Source organism: Amblyomma maculatum, chromosome 3, assembly GCF_055883805.1.
Source record: "Amblyomma maculatum isolate TAMU_Amacu chromosome 3, ASM5588380v1, whole genome shotgun sequence".
Lineage (NCBI taxonomy): Eukaryota > Metazoa > Arthropoda > Arachnida > Ixodida > Ixodidae > Amblyomma > Amblyomma maculatum.
In genome coordinates, this window is record NC_139346.1 from 218454145 (window position 1) to 218474773 (window position 20629).

A 20629-nucleotide genomic window follows, 5' to 3' on the forward strand; every position below is an offset into this window, starting at 1 on the left:
GATATCATTACTGAGTGTGCGGTAGAAGTGGGCGGTAAGATAGTTAGAGAGGATACCGGTAAGCTGTCTAAAGAGACAAAAGGTTTGATTAAAAAACGCCAGAGTATAAAAGCTTCCAATCCAACAGACCAGAGCGAATTGGCCAAGATATCAAAGTTAATCAATAAGCGCAAGGTGGCCGATATAAGGAAGTATAACATGGAGAAAATTGAGCATGCTATAAAGAACAGGGGAAGCCTTAAAGCGGTAAAGAAAAAATTGAACATAGGCAAAAACCAGATGTATGCGATAAAGGACAAGGCGGGCAACGTCATCACTAATATGGAAAATATAGTCAAAGTAGCCGAGGAGTTCTATAAAGATCTCTACAGTAGCCAAAGTAGTCAGGACCGTAATGAGACTGGCGGTAGGGAAAAACAGTCAGACGTTCCACCAGGGACGAAGGACGAGAAGAAAGCACTAGAAACTATGAAAAGGGGGAAATCAGCTGGAGAGGATCAGATAACTACAGATTTGCTGAAGGACGGGGGGGATATCGTGCTAGAAAACCTGGCCACCCTGTATACGCAGTGCCTGGTGTCATCGACGGTACCGGAACCATGGAAGAATGCAAACATTATCCTCATTCACAAGAAAGGGGACTCTAAGGACCTTAAAAATTACGGACCAATCAGCTCTGTCTCTTACGTATAAGGTATTTACTAAGGTAATCGCTAATATTTATTTATTTATTTGTCTTTACCCTCAGGGCCGTACAGGCATTTCAGAGGGGAGTGGGCAAAAAGGAATACAGGAAAAAAAGAAACACTGCAAAAATCGGGTACATAAATAATACATCCTATATATTCAATATTAGCAATGAAATCAGGACAACCTTAGACTGCAGTCAAGCAAAGGATCAAGCAGGTTTTCGGAAACGGTACTCTACTATCGATGATATCCATACCATCAATCAGGTGATAGAAAAATGCACGGAATATAACCAGCCCTTATACTTAGCATTCATTGATTACGAAAAAGCATTTAACTCAGTTGGAACCTCGGCGGTGATGCAGGCATTGCGAAATCAGGGGGTAGACGAGCCGTACGTGAAAGTGCTGGAAGATATATATAGTGGCTGCACATCAACCATAGTTCTGCATAGAGAAAGTAACAAAATTCCCATAAAGAAAGGTGTTAGCCAAGGAGACACAATCTCCCAGTACTATTCACAGCTTGCTTAGAGGAGGTATTCAGAGACTTGGAATGGGAGAAGTTAGGGAAATCTCAGTAATCTGCGATTTGCTGATGACATTGCCTTGCTAAGCAACTCGGGGGATGAACTGCAAATAATTATTGGTGACCTAGACAGGAAAGGTAGAAAGGTAGGCTTGAAAATCAATATGCAGAAGACTAAGGTAATGTTGAACAGTCTCGGGAAAGAACAGCAGTTTACATTAGGTAGCGAAGTACTGGAAGTAATAGGCGAATATGTCTACTTAGGACAGGTAATAAGCGCAGATCCGGACCATGAAAAGAAAATAACAACAAGAATAAGATTGGGATGGAGCGCATTTGGCAAGCACTCGCAGAATATGACTAGCAGCTTACCGGTATCGCTCTAGAGGAAAGTATACAACAGAATTGCATCTTACCTGGGCTCACCTATGGGGCTGAAACGTGGTGGCTAACCAAGAGAGTTCTACTTAAGTTGAGGACAACCCAGAGGACTAAAGTACGAAAAATGGTAGGGGTAGCATTAAGAGATAGGAAGCGTGCAGAGTGGGTCAGAGAAATAACTCAAGTTACAGACATTGTAGTGGAAATTAAGAAGAAGAAATGGGAATGGGCAGGACATGTAGTGCGAAGAGAGGATAACCGATGGTCGCTTAGTGTAACAAACTAGATTCCAAGGGAAGGAAAGCGTAGTAGGGGGCGGCAGAAAGTTGGGTGGGCGGATGAAGTTAAGAAGTTCGCAGGGTTCAAGTGGATGCAGCTAGCACAGAACCGAGTTAATTGGAGACATATGGGAGAGGCCTTCGCCCTGCAGTGGGTTTAGTCAGGCTGATGATGATGATGATGACGATGATGATGATGAACATGAATTCACCGTCGAAGTGGAGAACAATAGCACAATCCAAGAAATTTCAAAACCGAATGGATCCTAAACATCCATATAGAGAATGAAATGAGTGAATCAAAATAAGCTAGAACCGCTGAAAAGCAACGATGATTTTGAAATAAGCTTTCAGCAGATCTGGTAGAGAGCCGACACAATAAGTATATTGTTCTCTGCCGTAGTTTTGTTTCATGTGTACCCATTATCTCTATTTTCTTAGTCAGCATTACCCACCCTCCTGTATGTGATATTTACTTCTTCTGCACATGGTTACTACAAAATCAAATTTGCACTAATCTTTCCAGTCTGCAACGTTTCCTTTCATGAATTTTCGCTACTGGTGTAGCGAACCGGCGGAACACGTCACAGGGGCGTCTGAAGTGTGAAGGCGTGTTGTAATGAAATTACACTACCCAGCATAAACCTGTCCGACCTACAAAAAATGCTTTCCATAAATGCTTTTCAGTAACTGCTTCAATTCTCAATTTACACCTCAACCACGGCATGAGAAATGAACGGAGCGAGAAAAATAAGTGCTCCGGGCAAATTTAGACCACCTGGAGTCATTTACCAAGAAATAATACATTGCACAGCACATGGGAGCTTTTTTGCGTTTCGTCGCTATCGATATGTAGCCGACGAGACCGGCACTCAACAACCAGTGGAGCTGCAAAAGTACGCGTGGTATGCACCTGCAGCTCTCTCCCTTCTCTCTCTCTCTCTCTCTCTGATTTCTACGCCTCGATTCCTTATACTCATATGGAGGGATTCTGCAGTGTCCGCAAAGAGTTAGCCACCACGGCTTTGCTTTTGTTGTTTTCATCGCATGGCATCCTCTCCTTATGCTCATAAAGAAACAAAAGCGCGGTCCTGTATTATACAACTGATTAAAGCAGAGCCGTTGACCAGACGGTCACATCAGCTATCAATTGCGCATGCTTTCGTGACGTAGCGTCCAACTACAATTACACTCGTGAGTTACCCACTGCCGTTGCCAAGCCCTCGAAACTCACCGTGACCCTGAGCGGGTGGAGCGAGTGGACGTCCGGCAGTTCGAAGGCCACCGAACTGGCCTCGTACGCCGAGTCCGGCCGGGCGGCCGTGTCGTCGGCGTGGCAGCAGCTGTCCTGAGCTAGGCCCTGCGATGACCGGTACCCGGAGGCGTCGGGACCAACCCGCGCCGCTGGGCGGATGGGCCACACGCGGACCGCCCGTGGGCTGCGGCCTCCCGGGAAGCGCTCGTGCGCCGAGCCCTCGGGGTGCCAGGTCGTCACCGAGCACGACAGACCGCAGCCCATCCTCCGCCCCCTCCACCTCCTCCTCCCCGTGTGGTCAGCCTGTAGTGAGAAAGGCACACAATGCTTGGCATTAGGTGAGCTAATTAAGGACGTTTGTTGGGGAAAGGCGATCGTTTGATTCGAGCTTGTTATTGTTAGGTTATTACCTCCACATCCACTTCATTTTTTTGCTGTTTAGCCAGAAAAAAAACATCGGAGGTAGAACCTCTGAATGTCCAGATATAGACCGGCATATACGAACGCTTGACCAAGGGGTAATCACCGAAAGAATTAACACCTTGTATTCGAAGACGACTGATCATTAATGCAGTGCGCTCAGTCGCAAATTGCTTTTTTTTTTTTACTATTGCCGTCGCCCAGTAATGTTTCTGTATTTTTTTAATATTTATTTGTTTTGTAAAGAAGAAGGTGAGCTCCGGCAGCAGTTCACCGCGAGCGCATGGCGCGAGATCAAGCTGTTGAAGGAGACGATGCGGCGTTTATGAATAAGTTAGTAAAAACGTACGTTGCAGACAACCAGCGTTCCCCCCTCCCGAGCTACGGTGGCACGCCCAAAGCGGCGCTTGACGCCCCCATCACGGAGGCAGAGGTAAGGGCGGAAATTGTAAGACTAAAACTAAATCAGCCCCGGGCCCCGATGGGATCACCAATAAAATGCTAAGGAATCTGGACGATGACTCTATTAGTCTTCTAACGGAATTCGTTGGAAAAGTTTGGGAAACGAGCCAGTTGCCAGATTAATGGAAAACGGCAAGCATAATACTAATACCCAAACTGGGAAAACCCTCGCAATTGGAAAACTTAAGACCAATTTCCCTAACCTCATGCGTAGGGAAGTTGCTGGAGCACGTAATACAGACGAGATTAACGTGCTTCATGGGGCAAAACAACCTGTGACCGCACGAAATGGTCGGTTTCTGACCACACTTGTGCACGTAGGACGTAATGCTCAGACTAAAGCATGATATCACAGACTCGCGATCGAGAGACGCCAAAGTGATCCTGTGCCTAGACCTCACCACGGCATTCGACAATGTACGGCACGAGGCTATTCTCGAAGGGCTCGAAGTGCTCGGAGTAGGGGAGAGAACGTACAACTACATAAAAGACTTCTTATCGGGCAGAAAAGCCTGCATGATATTTGAAAATTTAGAATGTCCTACGATAGATTTAGGAAGCAAAGGCACGTTGCATGGCTCAGTGCTATCGCCTTTCCTATTCAACGTGGCAATGAGAGGCCTCCCGAGTAAACTTAACCAAATCAAGGGACTAAATTTTAGCATGTATGCGGACGATATCAACCTCTGGATTAACCATGGGAGCGATGCGAGTACGGAGGAACGCCTGCAGGCAGCGACCGACATCATTGTCGATTACGCGACTAAAAGGAGACTTTCGTGCTCCCCGCATAAATCTGAGATGTTTGTTTATAACCCAAAGTACCTCCGCTGCAAGAATAGCGGGAAGTTTCATAATCAGGTGGAGGGCAAATCGGTGCCAAAAGTAGATCAGATCAGAATTTTGGGGATGGTCATCCAATCTCCCGGCCATAATGGAAAGGTCATGAAAAAATTAGAAAGTTACGCGATGCAAACCCTCGGGCTCTTGAGGAGGGTCGCCACTGAAGGAAGAGGCCTCAAGGAGAGAAATTCACTGAAACTAATCCAGGCGCACGCAATAAGCAGAGTCAGTTACGCCACGCCCTACCTGGACATCAAGGCCGGCGAAAAAGAGAAGTTAGACTGCCTGATTCGAAGATGCGTTAAGAAGGCGCTAGGGCTGCTCATGGGTACCTCGAGCGAACGACTGCTCGAACTCGGGGTGCATAACACGTGGGCAGAATTGGCGGAGGCAGTGCGAGTCTCTCAATTAGAGAGACTAAGCACGACCGAGACAGGCAGAGTAATCCTTGCAAAAGTAGATCTCAATCCAGACAGAGGAGTTCAAAAAAAAGTCACAATTAATAGTGAAATCAGGAATGCCTTGGTAGTCCCCCCCTTCCCTAGAAATATGCATCCAGAATTTAATGTCGAAAGAAGGGCCAAACGAGCCGAAGCTCTAGAGCGATTGTTCAAAAACATGGGAGCGAAGAAAGTAGTCTATGTTGATGCGGCAAGTGGCAGAACAGGTGCGGCGGTAGCTTCGGTAGTCGATGGCCGAGGGGCGCCGGTATCCGCGGCAGCCATCAGAGGCCGCAACGTAGAGACTGCGGAGGAAGTTGCGATAGCGCTAGCTTGCGTAGGAACGGAAGCCAAGTTCATAATTAGCGACAGCAAAACTGTCATTCAAAATTTTGGGAAGGGGAGGATATCGCCGGAGGCGGCCGAAATCCTCACCGAAAGAATGCTGAATAGAAAAATTCAGTTAATTTGGACACCCGCTCACGCTGCCGCCCCTGGTAACGAGGCGGCTCACGAGATAGCCCGAGCTCTCTACTTCCGGGTAGCCGTCGAGCCCCCCGAACACTGGGCATACGACGAACATCTGCAAAATTACGGGGAAATCATCGACTATTATAAATTGGGACGTAGACTGGTACCTCAGCCAAATGTTAGACTAAATAATAGAGAATCTGTCGCGTGGAGGCGGCTACAAACTAATACGTTCATGAACCCAGTCTGGGCATTTCACGCGCTACCAGACCTTAGGGAGAATGATCTGTGCAAACACTGTGGGGCGAAAGGGACCCTCGATCACATAATTTTGGAGTGCCCACAATCTCCAGAGATAGGACAAAATATTACAAGTAGAGTAGCCTGGGATACCCTGCGGCATAGCGCGGACCCGGCGATCCAGCACCGCACCGTCCATCTGGCGGAAGAGGCCGCAACACGCCAAGGGCTACCTGCCAGCCTCTAATCCGCGGGCGCACGACTCTGCCGGGGGCGGGGAAGAAGACGCCCATTTCCGATGGAATTAAAAGTTGTGCAACCAACCAACCCATGAAGTTAAAACCTAGGACGGTCGGTTTCCGAGGTCTCTCTCGGGTCCTCTTTCTTCGCTGCTAGAAACCCCATTATAACTTTTAGGAGGTCGAGTTCGACCCCTCGGCTACCATCCTAGAGCTACGAAGCCGAACTACCGCACCAACTAGGACCACCGACGTGAGCCAGACCTCTGCTTTTCGCCTACCCCTGCCGTTTGCCCAGGCGTTCTCCGACAACGGGACCCGGCCATTTTCATTGGGACCAACGATCACGATGTGGAAGATTGGCTTGCCTCCTACGAGCGGGTCAGCAGCCACAACTGATGGGAAGACGCCATGAAGCTGAACAACGTCGAGCTCTACCTTACAGACAATGCCAGCTTGTGGTACCGAAACCCCCAGGCAGACTTTACCACCTGGTCTGCCTTTACACGGGCCATTTCTGACATATTTCGCCACCCTGCTGTTCGAAAGCTGCGCACCGAGCAGCACCTGCGATCTAAAACCCAGCTGCACGGCGAATCTTTCACAAGCTGCATAAGTTGTGAGCCTGTGCACCCGTGTAGACGCGTCCATGCCAGAGGAGGATCGCACTAAATACGTTTTTTAAAAGCACCGAGCCAGACGCATTCCAGATGCTTGTTGTCCAGAACCCCACCATCGTTGCCGAGATCTTCACGCTTTGTCAGAGCTAAGATGATCTCCGCAAACAGCCCATTCTCGTACCACCACCATCCATGCAGCTTGATTCAATATCCAGCCTGGCTGTGTCAGCGACCAGCAGCTCGTTGCTTGACCACATTAAGGACTCTGCGCGAGGAGATCGCACGCCAACTGTCCTTTCTTCACAGCATTCAGGGCACTCCATCTAACTTGGCCCTGACTCTTTAGGCTGTGATTCACGAGATGCTACCAACCGTTTCTCAGCAGACCCTTATCGCAGTACTGCCCATGTACGCCGACGTCCTCAGGCACCGCCTGTACGACTCGTTTATCCCGTTCCGCCCTCCACCGCAGCCAGCCGCTTTCAATCCCCCTCGGCCGACCCTTCTTCGAGCGAGCCGCTGGTGCACTCGGGACAATCTACCGATTTGTTATGAGTGGTGCGTCCTTGGTCACATTATGTGTTACTGTCGTCGCCGCATCGTGCCGCCTGAGGATTACTCACGCTCCTACATCTACGTGCCTCCTGAACCCACGCCACGTCTATCCTATTCTGCCGACCGACCGCCTGCTCGCAGCCATTCTCCATCACCGCGGCGCTCAGTTTCACCGCTGCGCCGATACACCAATGCACCTCAGGAAAACCAGTTACCGCAGTTCCCGAGGCAAGCACTGCGAGTACGTCGACCAATGTAAGGACTTGTATTGACCCTGCGAATGTTTTTGACGTTGTTGTGGAGGGCCTGGCTGCCTTCATCTCTGTCGATACTGGCTCGATACTGTCGATCTATGTTGATACTGTGTCTGTGATGAGTCGGAAACTGTACTGCAAGCTGCGAAAAGTGATGACGCCTTTATCGGACCTTTCGCTTCACACCGATAATGCGCAGCGTGTCTTGCCTTTGGTGACCTGCGCAGGCAGGGTTGTCATTCACGGTCGTCGTGCTCACATGCTCTCATTTTAGTTTGCGACTTTCTCTGCAACCATGACGCCATCATCAACTGCGCTCACGCCGAAATCGAACTTCTCCCAGCGCTGGCCGCTTCTGGCACGCATTTGTTTCCTGCGCTCAGTGACTTGAGTGAAAACAGCGCGAAAGAAGCCTGAAGGCGAAGCGAAGAAGGGACAGGAAAGAGTGCTCAGTGAACTGACTGCGGCTGCCGACATCAAGGTCCCCCCATGATCATCTATCACCAGTCTTGTTTCTTGCCTCTCTGCTTCTGATGGCACCGTCATTTTTACACTGCCCTACAGCTTCGCATGTCGCAATGGCCTACTTCTACCCTTCGCTGTGCTCACTGTCCAAGACTGCCGCCGGATAATTGAGGTCTCTAACCCTTTTCTGAGCCCCTCCACTTTTCTTTGGGATGTGTACCTCGATTATGTCCAGCTCATCAATGCCTTAATCGTCCCGGACCGTAGCGCTGACTCCTCCCCTCTTCCTGCCCAATCTTTTAATCTGGATGAGTCTACTGCTTCCGCTGCAGCCAAAATCTTTTCGGATTCTGTCGATACAAGCTTCGCCATACCGCAGCGCGCCCAGCTTCTTCCATTACTGAGCAAGTATCGCTGCTCGTTCGATATTTCAAAAAGCCTACTCGGTCGCTAGCCTACCGTCACCCACGAGATTGATACCGGTACCCACAGGCGACTGCGTCAAAGCCGATACCATGTCTCGGCAGCTGAACGACATATTACTGAAGGCCAAGTGGACTGAAGACCAAGTGGACGACGTGCATCAGCGGGTTGTAATTCAACCTTCCAGTAATTCGTGGACCTCGCCAGTCGTCCTTGTAAAAAAAAAGGGTGGCACTATACGGTTTTGCATCGATTATTAGCACCTTAATAACATCACCCGCAAAGACGTTTATCCGCTGCCTAGAATTGATATGCCATCGACTGCTTACAAGGAGCTGAATTCTTTTCGTCGTTAGACCTGCGATCAGGATATTGGCAAGTACCTCTAGCGGATTCCGCACGCGCCAAGACTGCTTTTGTAACACCTGATGACCTATACGAATTCAACGTTATACCCTTCGGACTTTGTAATGCGCCAGCCACTTTTGAACGCATGATGGATTCGGTTCTACATGGCTTGAAGTGGAAAACATCTATCTGCTATTTAAATGACATTGTCGTCTTCTCTTCTGATTTTGAGACCCGCCTTCTCCGTTTGGAGTGCGTGTTGAAGTTTTTAACCCAAGCCGGGCTCCAACTTAATTTGAAGAAGTGTCGCTTTGGCACCCGCAAACACGATTTTAAGCCACGTCGTCTCTAGGACGGCTTGCTTTCTGATCCTGTCATTTTGCGTCGATGGTGTGTTCCCGAAGCCGTCAATTATGAAGGAAGTTCACAGCTTTCCCGGTCTATGCTCCTAATGAAGGTGCAGGTCTTCAAACGTTGCTCCTCGAGTCCCGACCAAAGTTGATGAGTGCTCGGTGCCCAAAGAAGGAAAGGGCTAAAAAAATAAAGGAGAATTTTAAATCAACCTAAGCAATTACCAGCGGAAAGGATTATTCAAAGCAAACATTGTGGAAGGCGCAATTGTTGTTACTCTAAACCTTCTTCTGCCTTCTATGCCTTCTATGCAAATGATTGCGAACCGATTTAATGCTTCCTGCCGAGTTGCAAAGGTACTACAGTGCATGATTTGCCAATCAACAAAGATAACACGTGTGTACGCCATTGCAACAGGACGAATGATAACACGTAACTTCAACTTTGCAGCGCGTAATAGAAAAAAGCACGTCTTCATCTAGCTTCTTACTAACTTGCGTTGAAGCCAGTTTACTTCCTTAACGACATCTCAAACACTTGCCGAAATGCGCAACTCTGACCAGTAATCTAAGCCTGAGTCCAACCTAAGACAGCAGTCAGTAAAATCACGTTTCACATATTAGGGCGCACACACCAGGAAACTAGAGCAATAGTTCAAGCATCTCCTTTTTTTTTTTTTAATGGAGTATGCACTCTAGCATGCAGTGACCGCAAATGCGAGTTCAGAGGTATTGCGCTGCTGCCCCTTTTTCCTATTTTCTTGGAGAGCCACTTTTCACATCCATAGTTCCTCCTTATTACGGCAAAGACTTCCCCCGTCTTGCAAAGACCCTCTTAATGCGAAAGCATTAATGGCTATGTTGTGGCGCCAAAACCTGAGGCAAAAACGTGTCTAGAAAAACTGAAGCCAAATTATGTTGATGGTAGTTGTTATGATAAGATAATTAATGAAAGCGAAATAACTAAGAGAATAACATTGAGTAGGAGCGCATTTGAAAGGTACTCAAATATTATGACAAGCAGCTTACCGGTGTCCCTCAAGAGGAAAGTGTGTTGCATCCTACCGGTATTGACCTATGGGGCTGAAAAATGGAGGTTAACGAAAAGGGTTCTGCTTCAGTTGAGGACAACGCAGAGGGCCATGGAACAAAAAATGGTAGGGGTAACATTAAAAGATAGGAAGCGTGCAGAGTGGGTCAGAGAAATAACTCAAGTTACCGACATTCTAGTGGAAATTAAGAAGAAGAAATAGGCATGGGCGGGATACCTAGTTCGAAGAGAGGATAACCGATGGTCTCTAAAAGTAACCAATTGGATTACAAAGTAAGGTAAGCGTAGCAGGGAACGGCAGAAAATTAAGTGTGTTAATGAGATTAAGAAGTTTGCAGGGGTCAAGTGGATGCAGCTAGCACAGGACCGGATTAATTGGAAGAAAATGGGAGAGGCCTTCGCCCTGCAGTGGGTATATAGTCCGGTTGATGATGAATTAGCTGACGAAAATGAAAGCACAAGAGGTCATAACAAGATTAGTAATAATTAATTAGTAAAATGAATGAGTGATAAGAAACATAATGATAAGGAACTTAGTGATAAGAAAATTAGTGGTAATAAGTGAGTGAAAAGGAAAACAGTAATAAGAAAATAAGTGACAAGAAGTTAGTGATTAGTAAATTTGTAATACGGACCATATCTTAGCGATAGAACACAGTTTGTTGACATTGAGGGTGGTTTATCTGCTGTACTGCGCATTTCTTCTGGTGTCCCACAGGGCAGCGTATTAGGCCCGCTTTTGTTTTTAACTTATATTATTGATTTGGTTGATGTACTGAAAAAAGATGTGTCTGTCAGATTATCGCTGATGATTATGTTGTTATTAAAGAAGCTTTATCCACGGATGACCATGCTCTATTGCAAAATGCACTTGTTGAGATTGCAATTGGTGCAAGATATATGGGGCATGGAACTTAACGCGGAGAAAAGAGTGCTATTACGGATTACTAGAAAAAAGACGCCCAGCCATTTTCTTATAGGATTGAGGACAGTTTAGTTAAGGGAGTTAAGTTCTATAAGTATCTCTCCCGTGTTACTCTCCCGAACAATCGTTCATGGTCCAGTCACGTACCAGACATCTGCAGTTTTTCATTAAGGAAAGTTTGATTTATCAAGCGGAAACTCAAAACGGCCCCGATTGAAACAAAGTTGCTTGCCTATAATGCATTTATTAGGACAAAGTTCGAATATGCGGCGGTAATTTGGCACCCTCAAAACACACACAAAAAAAAACATAAATCAGTTGCAGCGGGTACAGAGAAAAGCTATTCGCTTTGTTCGCTCTGTATTTAGCAAATACAAAAGGCTAGCTTCCCAAACACTTCTGATGAAGCAACGCGGTATCCCTCTATTACAGACTCGTAGAAAAGTTAATAGGTTAATATGTTTGCACAAAATTCTTACAGGTAGGGTAAGTATAGAATCGCATAATTGCATAAAGCGATAGACAGCGCGAAAAAACAGACATAGCCACAATAATTCCTTAGTCCCATTGTTTGCGCGCACGGAAGCATTCAAACACAGTTTTTTTTTTCTTCCAAGAACCATTGCAGGTTGGAATTCTTTGAAAGTAAAAATACCTGAATCAAATAATTTTGCTAAGCAGCTCTAAGATTATCTCATGTAATTTTTCTAATATGTATTCTTATTATCAATCGTTCACCAAGGTTTTCTCCTAGATTTGTTTGTATGTTTTGTGTGTTTTTTGGTCTTGACCAATGTGTCCCATGTATCAAGCTGGCAGCTAGTTTTTGTGTATTGTGCCACTCTCCCACGGGCTGCAATGGCTTACAGTATTTGCAAATAAATAAATAAAAATTAGTAATAATGAAATAAGTGATAAAAAAATTAGTAATACAAAAATTAGTGATAAGTAAATCAATGATGACAAAATTAGTGATAAGGAGGTTAATGATAATAAAATATGGATAAGGATGCTATCGAATTTCTCTAAAGTGGGCAACCGTAGTGACCACAAAGTTTGGTTTTTGTTTTTTGTTTATTGTCTTTTTGTTTTGACGACGACGAATAAACACGCTTTGCCCGCGAACATATTCATATCAACCGCTAGCCCTGTAGTAGCGCTTTAAAATGCATCGGCAGATCTTCAAATCGTATGTTTATAGCGTCCAGCTTGGCGCGGCGGTGCAAGCTATTCTGTTTCACTAAGAAAGAAGACAGGAACTGACTAACGAATCTCTAATTGGTATCATTCTATCAGTGTCAGGCGGTATCTGTGGTTAAAACAAAAATGCCGTTCCAGTGCTGTCGTTCATTAGCAGCCGCAACATTGAGTGAATGTTTTCGCTACATAAGGACAAAGACGTGTCGAGAATTGACGCGAAAATGTTGGACCTGAGCATATGCGCCAGACGAAATAATAATTATTGGCGAAAACAGTTTCTTGGTGCAACATACCTCTCCTGAATTGTTCACAAAAATAATAAGCAACTGACAAAGCATTTAACATCATGCACAAAACACGAGCCTATATGTTAATTGTTTTTGTGAAAAATTTAATTAGCCGTGCGAAACCTGAACACTTTTCTCGAATGACCTGATTTGCACCAGACTTTGCCCTAAAAGAACAGCCAATCCTATTATTCCCTAATTTAAACAAAGACAGAACGCGAGTCTCTATCGTAATATATTAGCAAAGAGAAAACAGGAAAAGAAACAGTTCAGGTGATAGACACAGAACCTCAGAAAATGGTTCCTATCATAATTTGTTTCTTTCCGTTTAATTTTAGTCGCTTGGTTTCCCCGCAAGTAATCGGAAACGAATGCAACAAATTGTGTGAAACAGTTAAGCGATGACGCGAGAACTTTTACTGGCTGAAAAAACTTTCAATGGGTGTGGGTTTGTGGGGTCTATAATCCGGGACACCGGTGGCTGCCGCTTCTGTGTTCGTGTTACAAGGGCCCTCTTGTCCCTGAGTTTAGAGCTGGACAGGGCAGCCATCCAACCCCAAAAATAGTTGGCACTGCGTTTGGATCGTCAGGCGAATCATTTGGGCCGTTCCACAACATGTGGGGCAGGCCTGCTTTTTATCGTGCAGAGTTTGCACTTGCAGTGGCAGGACCCAGGCAGTATCATTAGAAAACTTGCGGGTAAGCCATACTGTTCTTGTTTGTAGTCATCGCCATCTAACCTTCTCCCCTTTGGAGAACCCCATGGCTTGGGGAGAGAATTTTCTGCGAGAGAGTTTGAACTGTTGCAGCCTCTCCTCGTATGTCGCCATGAGGCGCAGGGCGGGGCGGGGGACGAATGGCTCGAGTCACGAGGGACATGACCTGGGGCACTCATTACGTCTCATGCCTTGCCGTTGTCCAGACAATATATTTTTGTGTGTCAGGTGGCCATGATTTTGCAACACTCTGGCGGCCAGTTCATCTTTTGATGTAATTGGCATTCATAAAGAGTACATGATTATACGTGCCGTTAGGCGTCGCTAGGTGGCATACACAGAGGTACAAAGCAATGGTCACCTCTTTCGACGTTTCTATACTGTCCGCGCAGGCGATGAGCTCATCAACTAGTTGTCGGTGTATCACTACCGCCACCGTGTACCGGACCGCTGACTTAGCTTCGTCCATACTTAGTAAAAGTCCAAAGATATTGCCAGTATTTTTTCCGGACGTATTTGGCCCGCGTATGCAGCTTGCCTCAGCGGAACAGATGATGCATACTTCGGGCTGAGGGATTGGATATGAACGATTCTGACCACACAGGCAGTACAACTTGCTTTTGGATGATACCTTGCGGGCTAGTCAGATTAAGGTCCATGAGTTACCAGTGCGGCTTGCTGCAGTCAAATGATTTGGGTAAAGCGTTGGACTGCTAGGAGAACTTCGGCAGTATTGTTTAACTCCAGTTTCAATCTGTGCTTTGGGGTAGGCCCAGCGCATTTCTGACCACGCTTCGCACCTAGGCGTCTATTCTCTTTTATCTCCCGTGTTTAGATGGTTCCCGTCTGTTCAAATATTGGGCGGAGTGCATCTTCTGTTCGAGATGAATGCTTGGAATGTTGGAGCGTTAAAGGTGAATGAATAAAACGACTCAGCCACGTCGTAAAGATACGCTTCGATTATAGAAAATGTCAGCAGAACAGCCGCTACTAGCTCGACACACACACACACACACACACACACACACACACACACACACACACACACACACACACACACACACACACACACACACACACACACACACACACACACACACACACACACACACACACACACACACACACACACACACACACACACACACACACACACACACACACACACACACACACACACACACACACACACACACACACACACACACACACACACACACACACACACACACACACACACACACACACACACACACACACACACACACACACACACAAACACACACACACACACACACACACACACACACACACACACACACACACACACACACACACACACACACACACACACACACACACACACACACATATATATATATATATATATATATATATATATAGCTAAACATACGTACGTACATAATGAATATGAATATGAACATCTAGACCCGCTTGTGATGGAACTTTATGCAGTCCGCGACTCTATGAAGGCCATAAATAAAATAGAGTGCATAACAGAAGCGTACATTTATACAGACTCCTTAGTCGCCATAACACAAGTTGACACTTCTGGGGTAGGTGTGCGTTGGCAGGAGCCGAGGAGCAAGTGAGGCTGCATTTAGCGGCGTAGGCGTGCACAATATTTTCTGCCTCTAGAAGCCGGTCATCGATTTCCGCGGCGGAATAGCTAGCAGTCCAGACTGTGGTGTCATCAGCTTAAAAAGCGTATTTAAGATGGTTTGGTTTATGGGGTTTAACATCCCGAAGCGACTCAGGCTATGGAGAGACGCTGCTGTTGAGGGCTTCGGGCCTCTGGAAATTAAGGCCATCTGGTATTCAACATGCACTGACATCGCACAGCACACGAACGCCTTTCTTTCCGCCTCCATCGAAAGGCAGCAGCCGCGGCAGAGATTCGATCCCGCGTCCTTGATGGGATATGGATGTCTGATTCAGCTTAGTGGGAGTTTGATGAAATCAATATAGAACAACAAGGGTGAGCTAAGCAGCCCCTGTGCCTTGGGTGACCGAGGTCGACTTTGATGGCTCCCGTTTGCAGGCTCCCCTTGCGAATTATATTCGGGTATATGCACTTTATCACTCGCTTAATCGGTGTTCCTTTATTTGTGCCTCTAATATGCCACCCACACTCATTAGTGGACCACCAGACATACACGTAAAGCGCCGCTTTAGCCAAGCCGTACGAACGTGGTCTAGGAACTGGGTATGCAAGGGTGGTCCTGGAAGGCTTATTCCAATCTCACCCTTCCTTCTAAAATACAAATCCCGAGATGCAAGCGCCTGCCAACTCTGCCTTTATATTCTGTCGCAGCGTCGCGTAACCTGACACCTAGTCGGTCTTATGACCTGGCAACCACTGCCTGACAGATCCATGACAGCGATTTGTCATTCACAATGCCGATAATGCCAATACCGGATTTTCAGGAGAATGGTTTTTTTAACGCGGTCGCGTTCAAACTGCGCTGCTCAAATTTACCACGATGTGCGTGAGATGATAGAAAAGCAGCAATGGCGCTTCGGTTCTTGCCCTAAAACTGTGCTTTCTATTTCAGATGAGGAGGCGCGTGTACAAATGCACATCAATCCTTGAGCGCATGGATAGGCTTGGATAAGAAGCGACGTTAATTGCAGCCTTCCGCTAACCCGTGGCGTGCCGCTCCCGTTTCGGCCTCCCGGTATCAGCTCCAGCTTGAAAACGCCTCGCGGCCCGTGCGTTTGTGGACAACGAGTGGGCACAGCCACCCATCGAACGGCTGTCACGGCATTGGCAAACTCCATTCCCCCATCCCCTTCACTTCGTAGCTACCCTTGCTGTCTGACCCTCTCCCAAGCAACGACCAATAACAGCAGTGGAAGCCGAACGACTCCCTCTCAAGCTGAAAACGCTGCCACACGCGTCTGCCTCCTACACCAGAGGCGCTCGCGTGACAGAAGCGGGCTGCGTGCATGGCACGCAAGAGAAGCTTCTCATTTCATTTTTTTTTTCCAAGAACAACGCTTTATGGAAAGAGCATAGCCTCGTGACGACGACGGGAGCGGTGCTGACACGCATTGGCTTCTAAAGGGCCTGTCACACTAGCGCGACACGACACCGACACAGACCCGACAACGACACCGACAGTCGGCGAACTCGTCGGCCGACCGTGTCTGCGGCCGACCAAGCTGTCACACTAGGCCGACGACGACACCAACACGACCGAAAACCAAATGTCTTCCCAGTGTGACAGGCTTTGAGGCCGGGGACACCGACAAAACCAGTCTGCCGACTGTCGGTGGCCGAGTCTTCGAGAGATCGGCCGCCAAGCAAAAACTTTCTCGAAACGCAAAACCGACTAGTACACCACGTCGACAGCGAATACCTTTCAGCACTAATATACGTAAAAAAGTAGAGTCAATGCATAATCCCTGACCGAAACGCGAGCGTGAGCCGCCAAAATACTCAAGGCCGCCGAATGCGTGTGGAATATCAACGGCAGCGTTTTCTTTTCGGGGCGAGTGAATTCGGGGCGCATAGATTTGTGGCGCTCGTCGGGACCGTGAGCAATCTTTCCGCTTTTCCGAACTGCACAGAATAGTGCAAAATGAACATAGCACGTGACAAAGAAATGATGAAAAGAAGCGATTATTTTCCTGAAGCCAGCAGAGATGCCGATCCTCCTGCGCACTTCGATCATTGTGTTTAACGTCTAGCCGCTGCGTCGCTACTTCGCAACCCAATTTCAACGCTATGTTACGCATCACGCAATAATTTTTTGTTGCATAATTCAATGTGTTTCAAGAATTGTGTGCGCAAAAAGCGCAGAACTTGCGTTTAAACTTTACAACAGAACCAACAGCAGTCGTGGTCCCGCGGCCGGCCCTGTGAAATCCGCCTAAGGTTTTAGAAAATCTGCCGAAAGTTTTACCTGCTACTGTGGCATGATTCAAACTATCTGCAGTTTACTCTCAGCAAGCTGGACAGTCAGTTAAGCGGTAAACGCTCCTGCTACCTTTGCAACTTTCACACTGCAAGACAGCGTATTAGCTAGAACCATATCCCAACCTCTGAAAGTGCCGGTTAGGCCTAACTTTTGTGGTGCAGTGGTTAGCGCAGCTGGCTATCAAACAGGAGGTCGTGAGTTCGATCCCAAGGGTAGCGTTTTTTTTTTTTTTTTTTAGCTTTGAATATACACTGTCTCTTATTCGCCGTGGACAGCTTTTGTTTTTCAAACACTGACGTCGTTCTGATCCGGCAACCAGAGCCATAAATTACAGGGCACTATTCAGTCTCGGCCCATAATCACGACTGTTGAGGCGCATGTTTTGGTATGGTCGAATATATGAAATGGAATTAAAATTAAGCGTTCCTTAAGTAGTTACGAGAATAAACCATGAAAAATAAAATAGGGAGTAGCTATACAAAAAGGAGAATTTCGCATTGTAAAAAAAAAAAAATAAAAGGATTAAGAAAATGAACGTATAATGACACGAGAAGAGAGTGAGAATGAGTGGGCCTGGTCGGTGGGGAGGTTTCCCACGTTGTCTGGCTAGTGTGACATAGGAGTTGGGCGACCGTCGGCCGACAGCCGTCTTGCGAGCGACGCGCCGCCGACACCGACTGTCGGCCGACTGTTTCCGTCGGCGCAGTGTGACATAGACGCAGACATCAGGAAGACGCGCTGTTGGCAGACCAAATCGGCGTCATGTCGTGCTAGTGTGACAGGCCCTTAAGGAGTTCCTCCCGCGTGTTTCCGTTCTCTCAACGGCAGGATTTTCTGATCAGCGTCACCTGGCAACAGACAGCGGTAATATTGTAAAAATGAATAAGAGCGCATTTAAAGCCAGCCATACTCGCTGCTTGAGTGGTGTGGGCCTCATCAGACGTGTGGGATCAAAGGGCGCTCAATTTTCACCAATATCCATAAAGCGCGCAGTGTATTAGAATACTGTGATGACAGTAATGGTCGGGTGGCCTTTCTCCAGATTGACTTGGCAAAGGCATCTGACTGCGTCGCTCACGAACTGTTGTTTTGTCATTTTAGACCATGTGAATGTCGGTTCTGTTGTCCGTGAGGGCGTTGCTTTGGCGTACCGGAGCTGCACGACGAGATTGATTGTTAACAAATGTTTAGGGGACCCCATCAGTGTACAGCGTTCCGTACGCCAGGGCTGTCCCGTCAGCCCTCTTTTATTTTGCATCTACATAGAGACCCTTTATTTGAAAATACCCAAGAATAATAGCATTCAGGGATTCAATGTACAAGCAGCCAAAGTAAAACTGTTAGCGTATGCAGACGACATCGCTGTTTTTACCGATAATGAGGGGGGCATATGCTAAGCTTTGAAGTGTTTGCGTGAATTCAGTCGCGCCACCGATAATGGAGTTAACTGGTCGAAATGCCTCGAACTTTGGCATGGAATGTGGCCATCTACGCCTGAACGGTTTGCCAGTGTACCTTGGACGACGACACCACATAGGTACTTGGAAGTTTCGCTTATGGCTTACCATGACAGTGAACAGTATTTGAGAGGGCAGGCTAAAGAGATAAAGGACAAAGCTGAAAAGTGGAGAGGGACCAACCTATCTATTTTTGCAAGGGCCACAGTTTGCAATTTGTTCTTTATCAGTAAGCTCTGGTATGTTACGCAGGTGTTGCACTGTTCACGGTTTTATGTTCAGAAACTGCACAGAAATTTCGCTGTATTTGTCTGGGCATCTGAATGGGAGCGCTGTAGCCAGACTAACTTGTTCAGACGACTAAAAGATGGTGGGCTAGGATTGGGCCACCTGTTTTTGTGACAGCTGGTCAGTCGTTTTTTTTGTTTTTTAGAGACACGACCGACCAGTTCTTAAGCACCGTATGCCAAGTCAGACTGAGGCGGCTGCTACCGGAGTACGTGGTTTCAACGGAAGATTTTTCCGCAGGGATTAAGGGCTTTTATAGAAAAGTCGTAGCAAGTTTTCGGCTCCTTTCAGCGCGGTTCTCAAGTGATTATTTGTCTACAGTAAAACGAAAGAAATTGTATCGTGCATTGTGTGACATTATGTTCCCTGTGCCTTGATGGAGGCCCAGGTGCAGATGTTTTAAAAAGGGTAAAAAGAATGCAGGTGATGCCAGGAGCAAAACCTTCTTTTTTAAATTGCACACCGGAACCTTGCCGGTGAAAACATTTTTGGAGAAAGAGGGATTATTCATACCCTGGTTTAATATGCAGGAAGCCAGAAACCATAGACCATGTTTTTTTACACTGTTGGGAAGGAGTATATTTTTGGGACGTATTGCAAAGAACGCTAATGAAAGATTTTCCGATAGACCCGCATGGCATTCGGTACTTATGCGTAGAAAGTCGTAGGAACGTGTGGCCCGAGAGTGTCCTGGGCCAAAGTTCATCGGGAATCATCGTGCCGGCAAGCCGTTCTATTCTTCCTTCTTCCTCTTCTTCTTCAAGCATCCAGACACGCCCATCACCATGCCATATGGAATCATCAACATCGGTAAACTTACTCGTCCACGATCGGGATGATCGCTCGGTGGCCCCGGGTCATGTTACGGACGACCAAGAAAGAAGAAGCGGGCAGTGGCGCGGACAGCAGCGCTCGCGCTAGGCCTGGCAATATTCATAAACGTCATCTCACGGTCATCCAGCATCTTCTCCATGTTCTCTGTTCTCCTGTTTTCATCGGCTTGCCGCATTGTAACAATATTTTATGTTAGTAGATTGCTAAGTTCTGAATGTCCGTTATTTGTTTTGTGCGTATGTGTGAAGCGAAAGCTTCATTGGCCGCGATGCAGAGATTTCGCCATGGCACCAATTTCCACCGTGCACGGTTGCACCGCTCTTTCCCCTTTCACTCAAACTTTCTTCCCTTACCTTACGGCGCGGTTCAGGTGCCCACAGAAAAATGTGACAGATACTTCACCTTTCCTTTTCTATGAACCAGTTAAGGAGGAGGATAAACTTTTATTAACTGAGGAAGCCAGGCAGGCAGGAACTTCCGCGCTAGGTGCGGCCAGGAGGCCTTGAGCTCCGGCGACCTGAGTTGCACGCTCAATGGCCTGCAGTTGGATTAGCGGGTCCGAGCTGAGCATAGCGTCCTAGCTCGAAGGTGGAGAGCTGCAGATCCCGCGGAGGGGGTCTCGTGGGCATGTCCCTTGGTATGTGGTGTAAGCTTTCCCTCTGGTG

The 20629-nt window shown here is 47.1% G+C and overlaps 1 protein-coding gene across 1 annotated transcript in view; it reads right to left on the reverse strand.

Annotated features, from left to right (window-relative positions):
* LOC146197725 (calpain-B-like) overlaps nt 1-3418 on the reverse strand; it is a 37732-nt gene extending 34314 nt beyond the window's left edge. Inside the window, exon 1 of the mRNA XM_084597229.1 lies at nt 3112-3418. Within this exon, the coding sequence (XP_084453355.1) occupies nt 3112-3396 (285 nt within the window). The 5' untranslated portion in view covers nt 3397-3418. The remainder of the gene's footprint in view (nt 1-3111) is intronic.
* Between the last annotated feature and the right edge of the window lie 17211 nt (nt 3419-20629).